Below are 16,745 nucleotides of genomic sequence, written 5' to 3' on the forward strand. Positions count from 1 at the left end.
CCGCGCAGGGGTGGGGGCCGGGGAGGAGGACAATAGGTCCCCCCCCTTATTGTTTTATTAGGGCCCCCACCCACCGTGCAGGGGTTGGGGCCGGGGGGGAGGACAATAGGTCCCCCCCCCCCCCCCCCCTTATTGTTTTATTAGGGCCCCCACCCACCGCTCAGAGGTGGGGGCCAGGGGGGGAGGACAGTAGGTCCCCCCCCCCCCATCTTTAACCCCCGCGCGGGGGGGGTGTATTAGGTTTTTTTTTGGGGGGGGGGGGTTTACAGTGAGCAGCCTGCTCACTGCTTACTAGACATGCCCCTACTCACAGTATAGCGAGTAGGGGCATATTATTTACTAATACTAAGTAATCTTTACTTAGTATTAGTAAAGTTGGCGGAAAGACCAGTTTAGGTCTTTCAGCCTTTTAGTAGATAGCTCCCTGATACCGTGGGAATTAGGGAGTTATCTACTAAGCTGCTGCAAGATGCAGCCGCGGCAATGAATAGGATCGGAGTTTCATTCATTAGAATGAAATTCTGATACAAACAAACAAAGTACCGAATTGAATCCTAACATGAATGGAGAAACAGTGCTCATTCTGTTAGGATGCAATTCGGCAGTTTTGCCGGCGTTCTGTCTAAGTGACAGGATGTTCGGCAATACTGACAGGAAGCATTGTGGGAACAGGGAGTAAAGCTAGGGATCATGGGAAAATTGCTCTGACCAGCGGAAATGAAGCACACTTTGCTCCTCTGCTGGTCTGAGCTGGTCAAGCGGAGGAATCCTCCATAAGACAAAGAGTCCCTACTTTGTCTTATGATTTTAAAGAAAACTAAGGAAGACAGGAAGAAAAGAAGAACAGATCCTGAGAGAGGGAAGAGATTGAGGAAAGGTAAGTTCGGCATGACAGTGCCGCTTTAAGATGGGGATGGATTGTTCTGCAGCTATGCAACAGGAAGCACAAAGTTTTATTTTAAGAAAGGAATAAGCCTAAAATAAAAATTAAACACAAAAAATGACCGAAGACAACCCAATTCTGAACGCTTATAAACACAGGTCCCTCGAAGGACTGTGACCTGTGACATTATGATCATGTCACTAGAAGGTGGGCAGCTACAGTAAGTGTCAGTTGTCATTTGACGTTAAGACTGGATGTTACAGGACTGGTCGGAAGCATTGCATACATCAAATAATTACTAGCACACAATAGGACAGCTAGCAGCAACCTGGCCATCCAGTATCCCCCATCCACCAACAATGGCATTTTCCTGCAGATTGTAGCTGGTTATAAACAATTATCTGCCATATTCTGCACAAAAAGCAACTAACACCGGATAAAGAGAATAGAAAGATTTTATTATATGTACAGTCCATTGATTGGCTCGTATAAGGAAATGATAAAAATCCTACAGATCCCATCTCTAATTGCTCTTTGTGTTAGACTTTGCATTCCCAACAGCGGTCTACATGAGGCCTGAGACTTGCAGTCTGATAGCAGTTTGAGAATAATGTTCTATGTTAGGGATTAACCAGTTAAAGCTCACATCGTGTCCGGTGTGCATTCCACACATACAACGCTCTATATACAGTAATGCTGGTTTGTGAGTATTTGCTAAAGTTTGTAATAACATAGACATTGCGTAGGAGCTCATTCACTAAACTCTGAATTGGAGCAAGTTGAAAACTGAATGGTAAACTTGAGGCCAAAATGGCTAATGGCTACAGCTCAGCTACAGTGCCAGCTTTTCTATTTTATCCTCAATTTTGCCATTCGGATTTAAATTCACTAGAATTCAGAGTTTAGTAAATAAACCCCACATTGACTTGTAATGATATTCCTGCAAGTTACACCAGGGACAACATATCCAAGAGAGCTGGGTAGGATGAGCAGTGATAGAATTAGGGGGTGCAATTTGTGCATGACAGACATTCAGCTCCACGTTAGGATATCTGGGATCTAGAAGGAGACAGTCTATAGACCCGTCCATGATGGCATTGTAATGGGCCCAGCAAACTGTTCAGCCGTCTGTTCCCCGAGTATTGCATCCAGTAATGGGCAACCAAGAGTCCATCTACGAAGTGCCTTCAGCCCCAGTTATAGAAATAGATCTTCTGCCAGACAGGTAGGTAGTCCATAAGAGGTCCTGCACAATGAACACAGAAGGGCTTTAAATGGCTGAATAAATATAAACTTCAGCTCGTCAAAAACTCTGCACCCTGATGGGTTTATACACAGGAAAAGCTGCAACTGACCACCACTATGTTACAAAGAGATACAAATTAAATGTGTATTCTCCAGGGTTCTAAATAAGAACACCATGCAGCCAATGAGAGACAAGCAGAGAGGAAACTTTCCCTTACATTAATATCAAACCGTTTGCCCGCTATAGTTCTGTATCCCCAACTGTGCCATATTGTAGATAAATGTTTTGTTCTAAACACTCTAATTCTTCAGAGCTGTCACTTACTTGCAACCAAACCGAGTCCTGGAACATAGTCTCCCAACAGACGCAGCAGCAAGAGGAGTCGAGCCCTAGAAAAAAAAAAGCACAACGACATACAATAAACATCACTTTTATTAATGTAAAAATGTTTTTTTTTTTTTTTTAAATCAATGTGCAAAGTTCAGAGAAATATTTACCCAATGCGTTTAGTAAAGGACATGTAGAGTTGCATTAATACAATTCTATGCATGTATTAAATGGTAAGTTTAATTATATTCTATGGGTGGACTATGTCTAAATATAAAATCTACCTTGGAACCTAGACTACTCTATTATATTCTACAAAGTTACAAGTCAACGTAATGTGTCAATGATGCCAGCTGTATATACCTCCCACATGTGTACATTAACAGAGCTTTCTATATCCCGTTCTCCATCTACATAGCAACATATTCCAGAATAAAATGTCTGCTCTCCACTCACAGAGTTGTAGATCTGTGTCTACTCTGTGTGTGTCTGTGGGCGCTTACTCGGTGTGTGTGTCTGTCTGTGGGCGCTTACTCGGTGTGTGTGTCTGTCTGTGGGCGCTTACTCGGTGTGTGTGTCTGTCTGTGGGCGCTTACTCGGTGTGTGTGTCTGTCTGTGGGCGCTTACTCGGTGTGTGTGTCTGTCTGTGGGCGCTTACTCGGTGTGTGTGTCTGTCTGTGGGCGCTTACTCGGTGTGTGTGTCTGTCTGTGGGCGCTTACTCGGTGTGTGTGTCTGTCTGTGGGCGCTTACTCGGTGTGTGTGTCTGTCTGTGGGCGCTTACTCGGTGTGTGTGTCTGTCTGTGGGCGCTTACTCGGTGTGTGTGTCTGTCTGTGGGCGCTTACTCGGTGTGTGTGTCTGTCTGTGGGCGCTTACTCGGTGTGTGTGTCTGTCTGTGGGCGCTTACTCGGTGTGTGTCTGTCTGTGGGCGCTTACTCGGTGTGTGTCTGTCTGTGGGCGCTTACTCGGTGTGTGTCTGTCTGTGGGCGCTTACTCGGTGTGTGTCTGTCTGTGGGCGCTTACTCGGTGTGTGTCTGTCTGTGGGCGCTTACTCGGTGTGTGTCTGTCTGTGGGCGCTTACTCGGTGTGTGTCTGTCTGTGGGCGCTTACTCGGTGTGTGTCTGTCTGTGGGCGCTTACTCGGTGTGTGTCTGTCTGTGGGCGCTTACTCGGTGTGTGTCTGTGGGCGCTTACTCGGTGTGTGTCTGAGTACTTACTCTGTGTAACGGTTGTAGAAGGGAGAACGCAGCAGGTAATACAGTAAGAGGAGGGTCCGACGTCTCAGTTCTCTTCGTTCTTTACGATTCAGGTTTTGAGTGTCACTCAGTTTCAATAGACTGTGGGGAAGATATAAAACAGTCTTCTGTTAATTTCTTTGTAACTTAATGTCACAATCACAGCTCTGGACTCGAAATCATACACACAGAAGTAATATTTCCAAGTTATACACATCTAGCTGACTCTGTAACTCATACGCAACTGGTAGTCTCCAGGTCCAAATCATAGTAGTGTCAATGACTCAATGGACCTCTCACGTAGCAGTTGGGCAGTCCCGGAATCCATATCTCATGCACCCATCTGTCCCACGTTCCAAAAACCTACTGATCGCTGAGTTTATGTCTTAACTAAACCTCATTCTGACATAGCAGTCATTGTATTTCTTTCACAGTGCCCAAGATATATACAGACAGCTGTCACGGACATCAGTAAAGAGACTGATCATGTCTGACAGTTACCGTTATCACCAGACGTAGTGCGTACATATAGGATAAAACAGAATATATCTAGACCTATAGAGAAATAAAAGAAAGCGCTCATAGGGGATTAACGTTAAACCATAGGTGTCCCCTTGAGTTTATATCGCACTTACAGAATATCTGTAGTTTTCAAGCTCATCAAATTGATGGATATCCCCAGATTCCTCGAAATTAGGATGGTAGATTAAGCATGCAAAAGATAAAAAATATCATAGTGCAACACTGTTTGAAAAGTAAAATCACAGCTTTTAATGGTTACACTTACAATATAGTAGTGGTAAAAAGGCTCATCAAAATTATTCTGTTTTCTTCCATCAGTGTGGGGCCAAAACGTCCTTATAAAGAGGTCAGGCAGGCAAAACAGATACACATTTATAAAATAATAAAATGCCAATCAAATAAAAGTCTCAGGTCTCTACGCGTTTCGTCTGGGTCACCAGACTTCCTCAGGAGTAGTGCTTCAATCCCTCTGGGGGCTTCAACTTCCTTTTATAGGTCTCACCGGTATTTCAATCCAATTTTCAAAAAAACGATCAGCTGTGTGTCGGTTTAATCATTCACTCCATATATGGAGTTCCGGATCCTGCTTGTGGAACGCACATGCGTTCCATAGACCCGGAAGCATCCACTTCTTCCCCATCTGAGCGGACGTACGTCACTGGAACGCACGTGCGTTCCACTTCGTCCGATTTTCATATCGACATCAGAAGGTCCCCACAGTGCAGGTCTGCACTGTGGGGACCTTCTGATGTCGATATGAAAATCGGACGAAGTGGAACGCACGTGCGTTCCAGTGACGTACGTCCGCTCAGATGGGGAAGAAGTGGATGCTTCCGGGTCTATGGAACGCATGTGCGTTCCACAAGCAGGATCCGGAACTCCATATATGGAGTGAATGATTAAACCGACACACAGCTGATCGTTTTTTTGAAAATTGGATTGAAATACCGGTGAGACCTATAAAAGGAAGTTGAAGCCCCCAGAGGGATTGAAGCACTACTCCTGAGGAAGTCTGGTGACCCAGACGAAACGCGTAGAGACCTGAGACTTTTATTTGATTGGCATTTTATTATTTTATAAATGTGTATCTGTTTTGCCTGCCTGACCTCTTTATAAGGACGTTTTGGCCCCACACTGATGGAAGAAAACAGAATAATTTTGATGAGCCTTTTTACCACTACTATATTGTAAGTGTAACCATTAAAAGCTGTGATTTTACTTTTCAAACAGTGTTGCACTATGATATTTTTTATCTTTTGCATGCTTAATCTACCATCCTAATTTCGAGGAATCTGGGGATATCCATCAATTTGATGAGCTTGAAAACTACAGATATTCTGTAAGTGCGATATAAACTCAAGGGGACACCTATGGTTTAACGTTAATCCCCTATGAGCGCTTTCTTTTATTTCTCTATAGGTCTAGATATATTCTGTTTTATCCTATATGTACTGTGAGGATTGAGAGGAATCCTTTTGTTATATCTGACCATAAAAGGAAGTAACTATTCTTTTTATTCTTGTTTTACACTGCACCTGGGTGGTCTAAATTTGTAGTAGTGCGTACATACATGGGTCCACGCATTCTACAATTGTAGGAGTTACAGGCTTTACCTGGTTATGTCCAACGCAGCTGCTAACATCCAGGGTTTCCACGATTTCTGACCCCATACTGCTAAACTCACCACTGCAGGGGAGTGTTAAGGAGCACAAAGACACTCAATGGTATTCAATAAAGTGAGCATTTGCAGTAAATATCAAATTTAAGGGCAAAATAGCTGAAATGGAAAAATTCTCTAAGTCAGCTTTCGGTTCGGTTACTCTCGTCTTAAATTTCAAATTCACTTTGAATTCTTAGTTAAGTAAATGATCAGTGTTAGTGTTTTAAGCTGAAACATTGATGTAGGATGAGAATAATGTAAAGTAATTCCCTTCCTGTGCCTGATTTTTCCCCACCATTCCCATTTGGGACACTATCAGTGATACATTACTACCACCCAGAGCACAACTGTAAGACAGAATGAGTCTGACTATTGCAGTTATATGCTTACAAGATCTGTCCTAGAACGGAGAAAGGTTTGCTGGGTGACTCTAGACAGGTCATGTCAGTGTGGCCAATGACACACCTCAAAATATACCTGACTTGTCCTCAGGTGAGTGTAAGCAGGTGGCTAAGGAGTAGCGTTACACTTCCAAGCTCAGTCTCACGAAAAGCCCAAAAATCTATGCACGTGGTGTCTCAGGAGATGCAAAGTATCATCACAAGACCTCAGGCAAAGCCATGTACATGAAGGTTCTGTCTGGGCAATACAGGAAAAGTCAAGTGTTTCCAGAGGTCTTGTCCACGGTGAATCAGAAAAGGCCACATGTTCCCAATATCCTGTAACACTGACTCAGGAAAGGCCACGTCCTTACGAAGTCCTGTAATTTAGGAAAGGCCACGTGCTTCTAATGAACTTTAAAAGTGACTCAGGAAAAGCCACGTGCTTCCCAAGTCCTGTAACAGTGACTCAGGATAAGCCAAATGCTTCCAATGTCCTGTAACAGTGCCTCAGGAAAGGCCACGTGCTTCCAATGTCCTGTAACTCAGTAAAGGCTGTGTGCTTCTAATATGCTTTAAAAGTGACTCAGAAAAGGCCACGTGCTTCCAGAGATCTTGCCACACTTATTGGAAAGGGCCAAAAGCTTTCTGAGGTCCATCCAGGGTAAATCAAAAACATCAATGTGCTTGAAAAGGTCCTACCAGGGTGATTCAGGAAAGGTCATATACTCCCAAAGATCCTATCAAGGTGACTCTTAGAGGTTCTGGCCTATATTATAACTATTGATGAGAAGGATACGATGTGTGATGGGTCTGAGGATGTGAACCGTTTCTGCAACTGTGCCCAGCATCCCGAGTTCACTGGGTTCTCCATTTCTCTCCTCGTCTCTCGTTCTCCTTTGGTGTCCTTCTTGGGTCTGTGGGCTCCTCCAGTAGCGGCGGCGGGAGGAAGGGGCTGTAAAAAAAAAAAAAAAAAAAAAAAAAAAATAATATATATATATATATATATAAAAAAAACAATTCCTGTTCATATCATGTAACTAAAACTAAAAAAGGGGCACACGAACGACTTGTCAATACTGGTTTTAGCCAATCATTATCAAAAAGTGGATTCAAACTATAGCCCGGCTTAAATATCTAATTTTTCTTTTATAATAATATAATGTTTACCAAAACCATATTTGCTTTTTCAAAAACTAAATGTCCAGAATATTTAAAATCATTGGCTTCACTTCCTGGTTCCCATCAAGAATGCTAAGAATGTTAATCATACATGTCAGTTAAATTAATATTTGAGGCCCACAGCCAAATCACAAACGGTTATGTAAAAAATGACAAAAATAAATAAATAAAACAAAAACATGAGAAGTGAATCTATTATTTGAGGAGTACACAAGCATGTTTTATTCACTCAACAAAATGTTAGCAGATTGTAAAATCGAGGCCATAAATAGCCAAGCATGGACTAGAGCAGAGTTGGAGAATGTTTCCAAATCAACTGCTTTTAGCCTCATTTTTACATTTAAGATTAATTTGATATGTTTAGTGAATAACCCAAAAAGTGACAGCATTTTAACACATTGATTCAGTATCAAAAAAGCTTAACAAAGGGAATCGTCACTCCTTGTATTAAAGAGACACTCCAGGCACCCAGAACACGTCTGTCCATTGGAGTGGTCTGGGTGCCAACTCCCACCACCCTTAATCCTGCAAGTGTAATTATTGCAGTTTTTATAAACTGCAATAATTACCTTGCAGGGTTAAGTCCTCCTCTAGTGACTGTCTATCAGACAGCCACTAGAGGGACTTCCATGTTCTTGGAACACGAAAAGTGTTTTAAACAACGCTGGACATCCTCACGCTATGCATGAGGACCTCCAGCGTCGCCGGAATCCCCATAGGAAAGCACTGAATAATGCTTTCCTATTGGGAGGTTTATTGCCCGCGCTGCCATTGCTGTGCTTGCACATTAGTTCTTCCCCGCCAGCTGACGTCGGCAGGGCAAGAAAATTGGTGGAGCCTGACCCAGCACCGAGGGACTTTGGCGCTGGATTCAGGTAAGTCACTGAAGGGGTTTTAACCCCTTCAGCAACATGGGATGGGGGGTGGGAGGGAGAGGGGCACTGTAGGGTCCTGCAGTGCCAGGAAAACGGATGGAGAGTCCCTTTAACTAAACACCAATAGACTACACTTTAAGATTTGCAGAACACAGGGCCCATTTTAAACCATGATAAGATCTTTATAGTAAGAGCAGTATCTCTCTGTATTGCACTAACCAAGGAAGGCAGTAATGTGGATACTTCAAGATACATGTCATTCCATGTTTGGTAACTAGAGGGCAGTCATGTGCTCCATATATGTAATGAATGGAGTCTGGGCTAATGTTTAAACCCAAGGGCCACATGTTAAACTTTGCTGTCATCCCAAAGTATTCCCTAAATACCATCTGTGACTGTCACCATGAAAGGGTCTTGTTTATTAAGGTTTTGGCAGCTCCATCAGCCCTGCAGTTGTTAATTGAGCAGGTCATTCTATTTCTAAATAGGATCAGAGTGCCATGATTACACACTCATAACATGTCCTTAAAGGGTTAATGGGATAGTAGTGTATATTTAGTGATGAAGGATTAGATTACCCCCTTTTTATACCACAATCACAACTGGGATAAACCAGGAGGCCTGGAGAGGGTTGCTTATTTCGGTCACTACAAAAATAATAAATTTGTATGTATGTATGTATGTATGTATGTATGTATGTATACACACACACACACACACACACACACACAGATTGTTAGACTATACACAATTACACAGGATATCAAACAGCGGAGGTAAAGTGCACTTAAAGGGACAAATCTGTATTCCTAATACTATAGGGCTCTGTGGTACCCCCTCCACCCCATCAGCTAAAAGGTTAAAAAAATAAATAAACCTTCAGTTACTTACCGGACTATAGGGCCCTGTGGTACCCCCTCCAACCCTCATTCCGCCCCCCCCCTTTAGTCACTTACTCGACACTAGGTTGATACTCCCCATCCTCCTCTGTCGGGGGGAGGTCTAATGCACATGCGTGGAAAGCTTCAATGCTTTCCTATGGGGATTTCACAGACACTGGATGTCATCATGCAGTGTGTGAGGACGTACAGTGTCGTTTTGGGAACCGAAAGTCCGTTAACAACCAGGAAGTTTGCAGTCTTAGCCCTGCAATGTAATTATTGCAGTTTCTCAAAAACTGCAATGATTTACATTGCAAGAATAAAAGGGACTGGGACACTGGACCCAGACAACTTCAATGAGATGACGCGATCTTGGCAACTATAGTGTCGCTTTAAGAGTTTAATTTGAGGGTATTTACATTAATAAAGCATGTGGGAATCAAACCACTGTTCTCATGCCGTTCCCCCATTCTAAAGAAATTGGATTAGAAAAATATACATTATTTTAAAGCTTTTATATTTAGTACTTGGATACAAATCCTTGGCATCTCATGGCTGCCTGTGATCTGCAACCGGATTTAGAAAATCATCTGACACTTTGTATCTTTAATTGCTATTCGTCTCCCTTTCATCTTGACTTCAACCAAGTGAAGAACACGTTTTGTTGGATTCTGGAAGGAGGGATGCTGTATACAAAGTGCTGTAACTTCTGCACGGTTCCAGGTTCATAGGTGTAAATACCTTCATTTAGAAGACAGTCTGCACTTAATCATCATCTTAATCAGCGCTTCACTTTAAAATCAACGTTTTGCATCACATATCCAAATAAGCCAACATGTGACATTCACCAGGTACGTGGATTAATATTTACAGATTAAACATCTATCAGTACAATTCCCAGGATCTACAGTCATCTGTCAAGCCCCGATTCTAATACAATACTTTACACATGCATGCAATTGCACCCAAGTGGAATACCTACCATCAGACAAGGAACGTACTGAACGACTAGACCGTCTGCCCACAAAGCTGCTGTCCTCTCTGCTGTTGTCTTCACCTGGACGAGATAAAATGAAAAATATCAGGAGAGTTCCGCCAATGGTTAAAAGTATTGTGGAAAAATACGATATGGCAGTGGATGGGATTCTAAATCTTCAAGTATAGATGTTTTATTAAAACAGCTGTGAGAATGTGATGGCTCATTCAGTCTCCAGTGGTGGTGAATCCTGGATGAGATGTTGTCCCAGTAGATGTTTCCCTGGTGTGGAATGTTGGTAAATTGAAATTACTGGACAAACAGGAAGGTTCTACGGGAATTTATGAACTCTAACATTTGGAACAGGGACTTATTATGAATTCTCTTTTTTTGGAGGGGGTGGATGGGGATATGGCAGGGTCATTGCGATGTTCCAGAAACACCTCAAGTTTCAGCCCAAAGGAATACATAATGACCTCTACACTGACTGAGAGGTAGAGATATGTCAGGATATATCCCAGCCTTTCTATAAGGCCCTGCTCTCTAAACCCATGAACAATGTGCTGCTGGTGTTCTCTGGGTTCTCAATCAAAACATAGCCGGAAACAAGCGCATGCAGCGTGGCCAGGTATTCAATTCAATCATGCCACGCTAATTAACAGAGGGTATTCAGTTCTGTTCCCCAGCACCCTTTCCTGACAGTCACCTGGGGGACATCATCCACTCCACATAAGTGTCCTGGTGGAGCAGCATACTACTGATCTTACTGTTTAGAAAAGGAAGCAGCTGCCTGATTTAAAGTATGAGAAAAAAAACACAAAAATGCTAATATCCACCTGCCCCCTCCACCAAACTTGAAGGTCCAGGGTTAAAGAGCCCCACAACTGGCCCAATCGTAACACCTATGATATAAAACAAGGTTTCAGAAATGGCTGTAAAAGTAATTTAATAAGGTCACACACCTGACCGATTTAGGGTTTCCTCTCTGTCCAATGGAGTCACAGGAGGTGAACTTTGTATCCCAGCTTTGTACCAGAGAAGGAGAACGATGCGTAAACAAGCCCTGAAAAACAGAAAGAATACAAAGATTTTGTTAAACAGATAAGACGGTAAAGATAAATGTGAAAGATGATCAAATATTAAAAAAATATATCTTAACCCCTTAAGGACACATGACGTGTGTGACACGTCATGATTCCCTTTTATTCCAGAAGCTTGGTCCTTAAGGGGTTAAGCTTGTTATTTTCACAGACACAATATATGGTGAGATTTCATGTAAACAAAGTGTAATAAATGAGTGCACTCATAGTAGGACTTCAGGTTGTGCCTCGTCTAGATGTTAAGACCTTTTAAAACCCAGAGTGACCATCACCACTCACTTGAGAAGTTGGATAAGAAGAATGGCAACCCATCTGGTTCTCTCGCCCCAGGCACGAGCTGCTCCAATCTCAATAAAAACCTCCAGACTTTCCAGGATCCCAAGCCAATTAAGGAGCCGCTGTCGAGAAGCATCCTACAAAAGGAAGACGAAACGTGGACAGAGTGGAGGGGAATAACAAAAAAAACAAAACAAAAAAAAAGGTGGAAGAGCGTGTAGTTCGGTCGAGAAATAGAGGAACATTTAACAAGCAACGGTTACTCAAAAAACAACAACAACAACAACAATGTATTGAGGTATCGCCTGCTCAGTATGGAAATGAGACGGCGGTGTTAAGGACTTACAGTAGGGGCCGGTTTCAGTAACTCCTTTCTCAAGATCCCATCGTTGAGTAAAACCAGCAAGTTGGAGGCAGAATACACTGAGAACAAAACAAATATATACTCACAAAAAACCCTGAATTATATTATCCCACCTCATCCAGCTTCTTCTCAAATTCCATTAATTACTCACTGTCGCCTAACCACTAAATGCTTTCTTCCAATTTTGGTTCTGCTCGATTATTACACCCGACCCACCATCAAACTCTAATCATCAAAACATCTCCATGCCTGTAGCGGTTTTATATACAGAGTAAGATAGGCTTTTGTCCATGGTCTCTAATTAAACATGGAGGTTCATGGGCAGATGGTATGTGCCTCAGCTGGTTCAGGAAACCATTGGTTTTTAATAAAATGATAGATCCTGTGTGACCACCTATTGATAGATTAGAAATGTTAGAAGTACCGCTAGTACAGTAGATATAGGTGTTGCTTGCTTGTGGTCTTTTCAGTTGGTTATATATTAGTTAGATGAATGTTTGCTTTGAGATGAACCAAATTCAAGTGTGTACACCTGTCCACTAACGCAGGTAGCCAAGTCCTAGATAATATTGTATTATCACCACAATATCAGGCACGTCTGATTTATGCCACTAGGGAAGAGATCTCACAGAAATTCTAAATTCTCCTCCATCCAGACTTTCAATAATGCTCAAACCACAACGATCCATCAACACCACTTTCTCACGCACACATGCCATTTTACTCCCTCTTTCAAATGAAAAGCATATACGTACCCAACTCAGACAGCTCGTGGGAATCTGAAAATCGCCCTAAAATGGGGGGGAAAAAGCAAATTACATTTCAAGGTTCAGGTGTAGACACTTGCAAATATATTCTACACGTATCCAGCAGGCATAAAGCTTCCACTAATCAGAAATCACCCATGCCTCTCCCCTCGGAGTACCATTTAAGCTTCATGCATTATTATAAGGGGGTTAAGGTTTATTTTATTAAACTTCTGTGACATGTCAGCCCACAAATCACAGCTAAACATAAAATTAAATGTATTTCTTCTGCATATATTATCTAGTTCTTGCCCAAAACATGGTATTTTTGTGTCTTTTTTTTTTTTTTTTACACATTGTTTTGGAAAACAGATCTTACGTCATGGCCCAACCTAATCGAATATCGAGTATTAAAGTTAAATAATGTCATGTTTGAAGGAAGCTGTGGCTAAAATTGGCATGGGTAAAATGTTACAGTTGCCCTTGAACCAATTGGAGTCTCCTTATCATGCTGTGTAGCTACAGAATCTATGGATGTTATGTGCACAGCAGGCCCTGCCCTGTAACCTGTATGTTCCCACGCGTTTATCTAAGCAGCTTTGAATTCTATCTCCTACCTGCTCACACTTTCTAGAATTGGGGTAATAAATTAACAGGACTGCAATATATATTTTTTATTTCTTTATAAAATATTTTACCAGGAAGGATACATAGAGATTCCTCTCGTTTTCAAGTTTGTCCTGGGTCCACAAAACATTTGCAACACAGGGCACTCTGACTAATGCAATCTGTGCCCAGCAAGCTCACCATCTACAACACCCATAATTCTGAGGCAGCCTTGCATGCAGATATAGTATTGTTCTGGTACAATTTCTATGGATAAATGCACAGGGTATTGCACTGCTACAGTGTCAGCGTACAAATGTGATGGCAGAGCACTGCATTGCTGTGGTGCAGACTTGCAGTGCACTGCTCTGATCCAGTGCAGAGCTATTAGCAGAAACCTATAATGTGTGCAGAATAGAATGGGTGAATTCTCACTATATACTCAGGTAAGCAGATCTTGCACACATAGGAGTATAAACACCTAGAACTACATTCAAGAAGCTGTAAGATGGAATTCTAGAATTATTCCAGATAAATACAAATAAATCATTGGGCTTTCAGGCAGATCATGAAATGGATGGAAGACATTGGGCATTCACATCCTGCTGTAATCAGCCATGTTTTTCTTCTTATTTACCATGTAATTTACTTTCAATTCCTGAGCTCACATGTGCCAAACACAGGTATGATCTCTAACCTTGGTACTGCAGATTTCTGAGAACTACATTGCCCATGATGCTTTGCAAGATCTGCCATAGATAACACAGAAGTGCTCAGATAAGGGGCATTGTTACAAAGAGCTCATGGATCCATGAGTCAAAGTGAAACCATAAAACCGCAGCACGTGTGGTCTAAAGGTCTCTCCCTGTACACACACTGCCCTCTGCCCTCTCTCCCTGTACACACACTGCCCCCTGCCCTCACTCCCTGTACACACACTGCCCTGCCCTCTCTCCCTGTACACACACTGCCCCTGCCCTCTCTCCCTGTACACACAATGCCCCCTGCCCTCTCTCCCTGTACACACAATGCCCCCTGCCCACACTGCCCCCTCTCCCTTTACACACACTGCCCCCTGCCCACACTGCCCCCTGCCCTCTCTCCCTGTACACACACTGCCCCCTGCCCTCTCTCCCTGTACACACACTGCCCCCTGCCCTCTCTCCCTGTACACACACTGCCCCCTGCCCTCTCTCCCTGTACACACAATGCCCCCTGCCCTCTCTCCCTGTACACACAATGCCCCCTGCCCACACTGCCCCCTGCCCTGTACACACACTGCAACCTGCCCTCTCTCCCTGTGCACACACTGCCCCCTGCCCTCTCTCCCTGTGCACACACTGACCCCTGCCCTCTCTCCCTGTGCACACACTGACCCCTGCCCTCTCTCCCTGTGCACACACTGACCCCTGCCCTCTCTCCCTGTGCACACACTGACCCCTGCCCTCTCTCCCTGTGCACACACTGACCCCTGCCCTCTCTCCCTGTGCACACACTGCCCCCTGCCCTCTCTCCCTGTGCACACACGACCCTCTGCCCTCTCTCCCTGTACACACACTGCCCTCTGCCCTCTCTCCCTGTACACACACTGCCCTCTGCCCTCTCTCCCTGTACACACACTGCCCTCTGCCCCTGTACACACACTGCCCACTGCCCTCTCTCCCTGTACACACACTGCCCCCGGCCCTCTCTCCCTGTACACACACTGCCCCCTGCCCTCTCTCCCTGTACACACACTGCCCCCTGCCCTCTCTCCCTGTACACACACTGCCCCCTGCCCTCTCTCCCTGTACACACACTGCCCCCTGCCCTCTCTCCCTGTACACACAATGCCCCTGCCCTCTCTCCCTGTATACACAATGCCCCTGGGCTGTACCTGCTATTAGGTAGGACACCATGCGTACTGCCCCCTCCAGCTGGGTGGCGCCGCTGGGGTTCTGCACCACATACTCCCTGTATTTGCGGCTGAAATCGTGCAGTTTCTCCCAGTATCTGGATGCAGCCATTCTAATCTTCTCTCATTTCTTCCTGGTCTGCAGAGACAGCAGCATCAGCCCTCCCACAATGGGAGGAGCTTACATCACTTTAACCCTTACAGTGCATCTTACACCAACTTTAACCCTTACTGCGCATCTTACACCAACTTTAACCCTTACTGCGCATCTTACACCAACATTAACCCTTACTGCGCATCTTACACCAACTTTAACCCTTACTGCGCATCTTACACCAACTTTAACCCTTACTGCGCATCTTACACCAACATTAACCCTTACTGCGCATCTTACACAAACTTTAACCCTTACTGCGCATCTTACACCAACATTAACCCTTACTGCGCATCTTACACCAACTTTAACCCTTACTGCGCATCTTACACCAACATTAACCCTTACTGCGCATCTTACACAAACTTTAACCCTTACTGCGCATCTTACACCAACATTAACCCTTACTGCGCATCTTACAGTAACTTTAACCCTTACTGCGCATCTTACACCAACTTTAATCCTTACTGCGCATCTTACACCAACATTAACCCTTACTGCGCATCTTACAGTAACTTTAACCCTTACTGCGCATCTTACACCAACTTTAACCCTTACTGGGCATCTTACACCAACTTTAACCCTTACTGAGCATCTTACACCAACATCAACCCTTACTGCGCATCTTACAGTAACTTTAACCCTTACTGCGCATCTTACACCAACTTTAACCCTTACTGGGCATCTTACACCAACTTTAACCCTTACTGAGCATCTTACACCAACATTAACCCTTACTGCGCATCTTACAGTAACTTTAACCCTTACTGCGCATCTTACACCAACTTTAACCCTTACTGGGCATCTTACACCAACTTTAACCCTTACTGCGCATCTTACACCAACTTTAACCCTTACTGCGCATCTTACACCAACATTAACCCTTACTGCGCAATTTACACCAACTTTAACCCTTACTGCGCATCTTACACAAACATTAACCCTTACTGCGCATCTTACACCAACTTTAACCCTTACTGGGCATCTTACACCAACTTTAACCCTTACTGCGCATCTTACACCAACTTTAACCCTTACTGCGCAATTTACACCAACTTTAACCCTTACTGCGCATCTTACACAAACATTAACCCTTATTGCGCATCTTACACCAACTTTAACCCTTACTGCGCATCTTACACCAACATTAACCCTTACTGCGCATCTTACAGCAACTTTAACCCTTACTGTGCAGTGCATCTTACACCAACATTAACCCTTACTGCGCATCTTACAGCAACTTTAACCCTTACTGTGCATCTTACACCAACTTTAACCCTTACTGCGCATCTTACACCAACTTTAAACCTTACTGCGCATCTTACACCAACATTAACCCTTACTGCGCATCTTACACCAACATTAACCCTTACTGCGCATCTTACAGCAACTTTAACCCTTACTGTGCATCTTACAGCAACTTTAACCCTTACTGTGTAT

The 16,745-nt window shown here is 43.6% G+C and overlaps 1 protein-coding gene across 1 annotated transcript; it reads right to left on the reverse strand.

Annotated features, from left to right (window-relative positions):
- Positions 1 to 1,320: 1,320 nt before the first annotated feature.
- PEX16 (peroxisomal biogenesis factor 16) lies at positions 1,321 to 15,331 on the reverse strand. The gene is made up of 11 exons (XM_063438148.1): positions 15,134 to 15,331; positions 12,661 to 12,696; positions 11,888 to 11,964; positions 11,545 to 11,678; positions 11,128 to 11,228; positions 10,172 to 10,246; positions 7,051 to 7,206; positions 5,825 to 5,897; positions 3,672 to 3,791; positions 2,454 to 2,518; positions 1,321 to 2,129 (listed from the first exon to the last, which is right to left on the reverse strand). Exons 1-11 carry the CDS (start codon positions 15,261 to 15,263, stop codon positions 2,071 to 2,073), a joined length of 1,026 nt encoding a protein of 341 aa, XP_063294218.1. The 5' UTR covers positions 15,264 to 15,331; the 3' UTR covers positions 1,321 to 2,070.
- Between the last annotated feature and the right edge of the window lie 1,414 nt (positions 15,332 to 16,745).

The sequence above is a fragment of the Pelobates fuscus genome, chromosome 12, assembly GCF_036172605.1.
Source record: "Pelobates fuscus isolate aPelFus1 chromosome 12, aPelFus1.pri, whole genome shotgun sequence".
Lineage (NCBI taxonomy): Eukaryota > Metazoa > Chordata > Amphibia > Anura > Pelobatidae > Pelobates > Pelobates fuscus.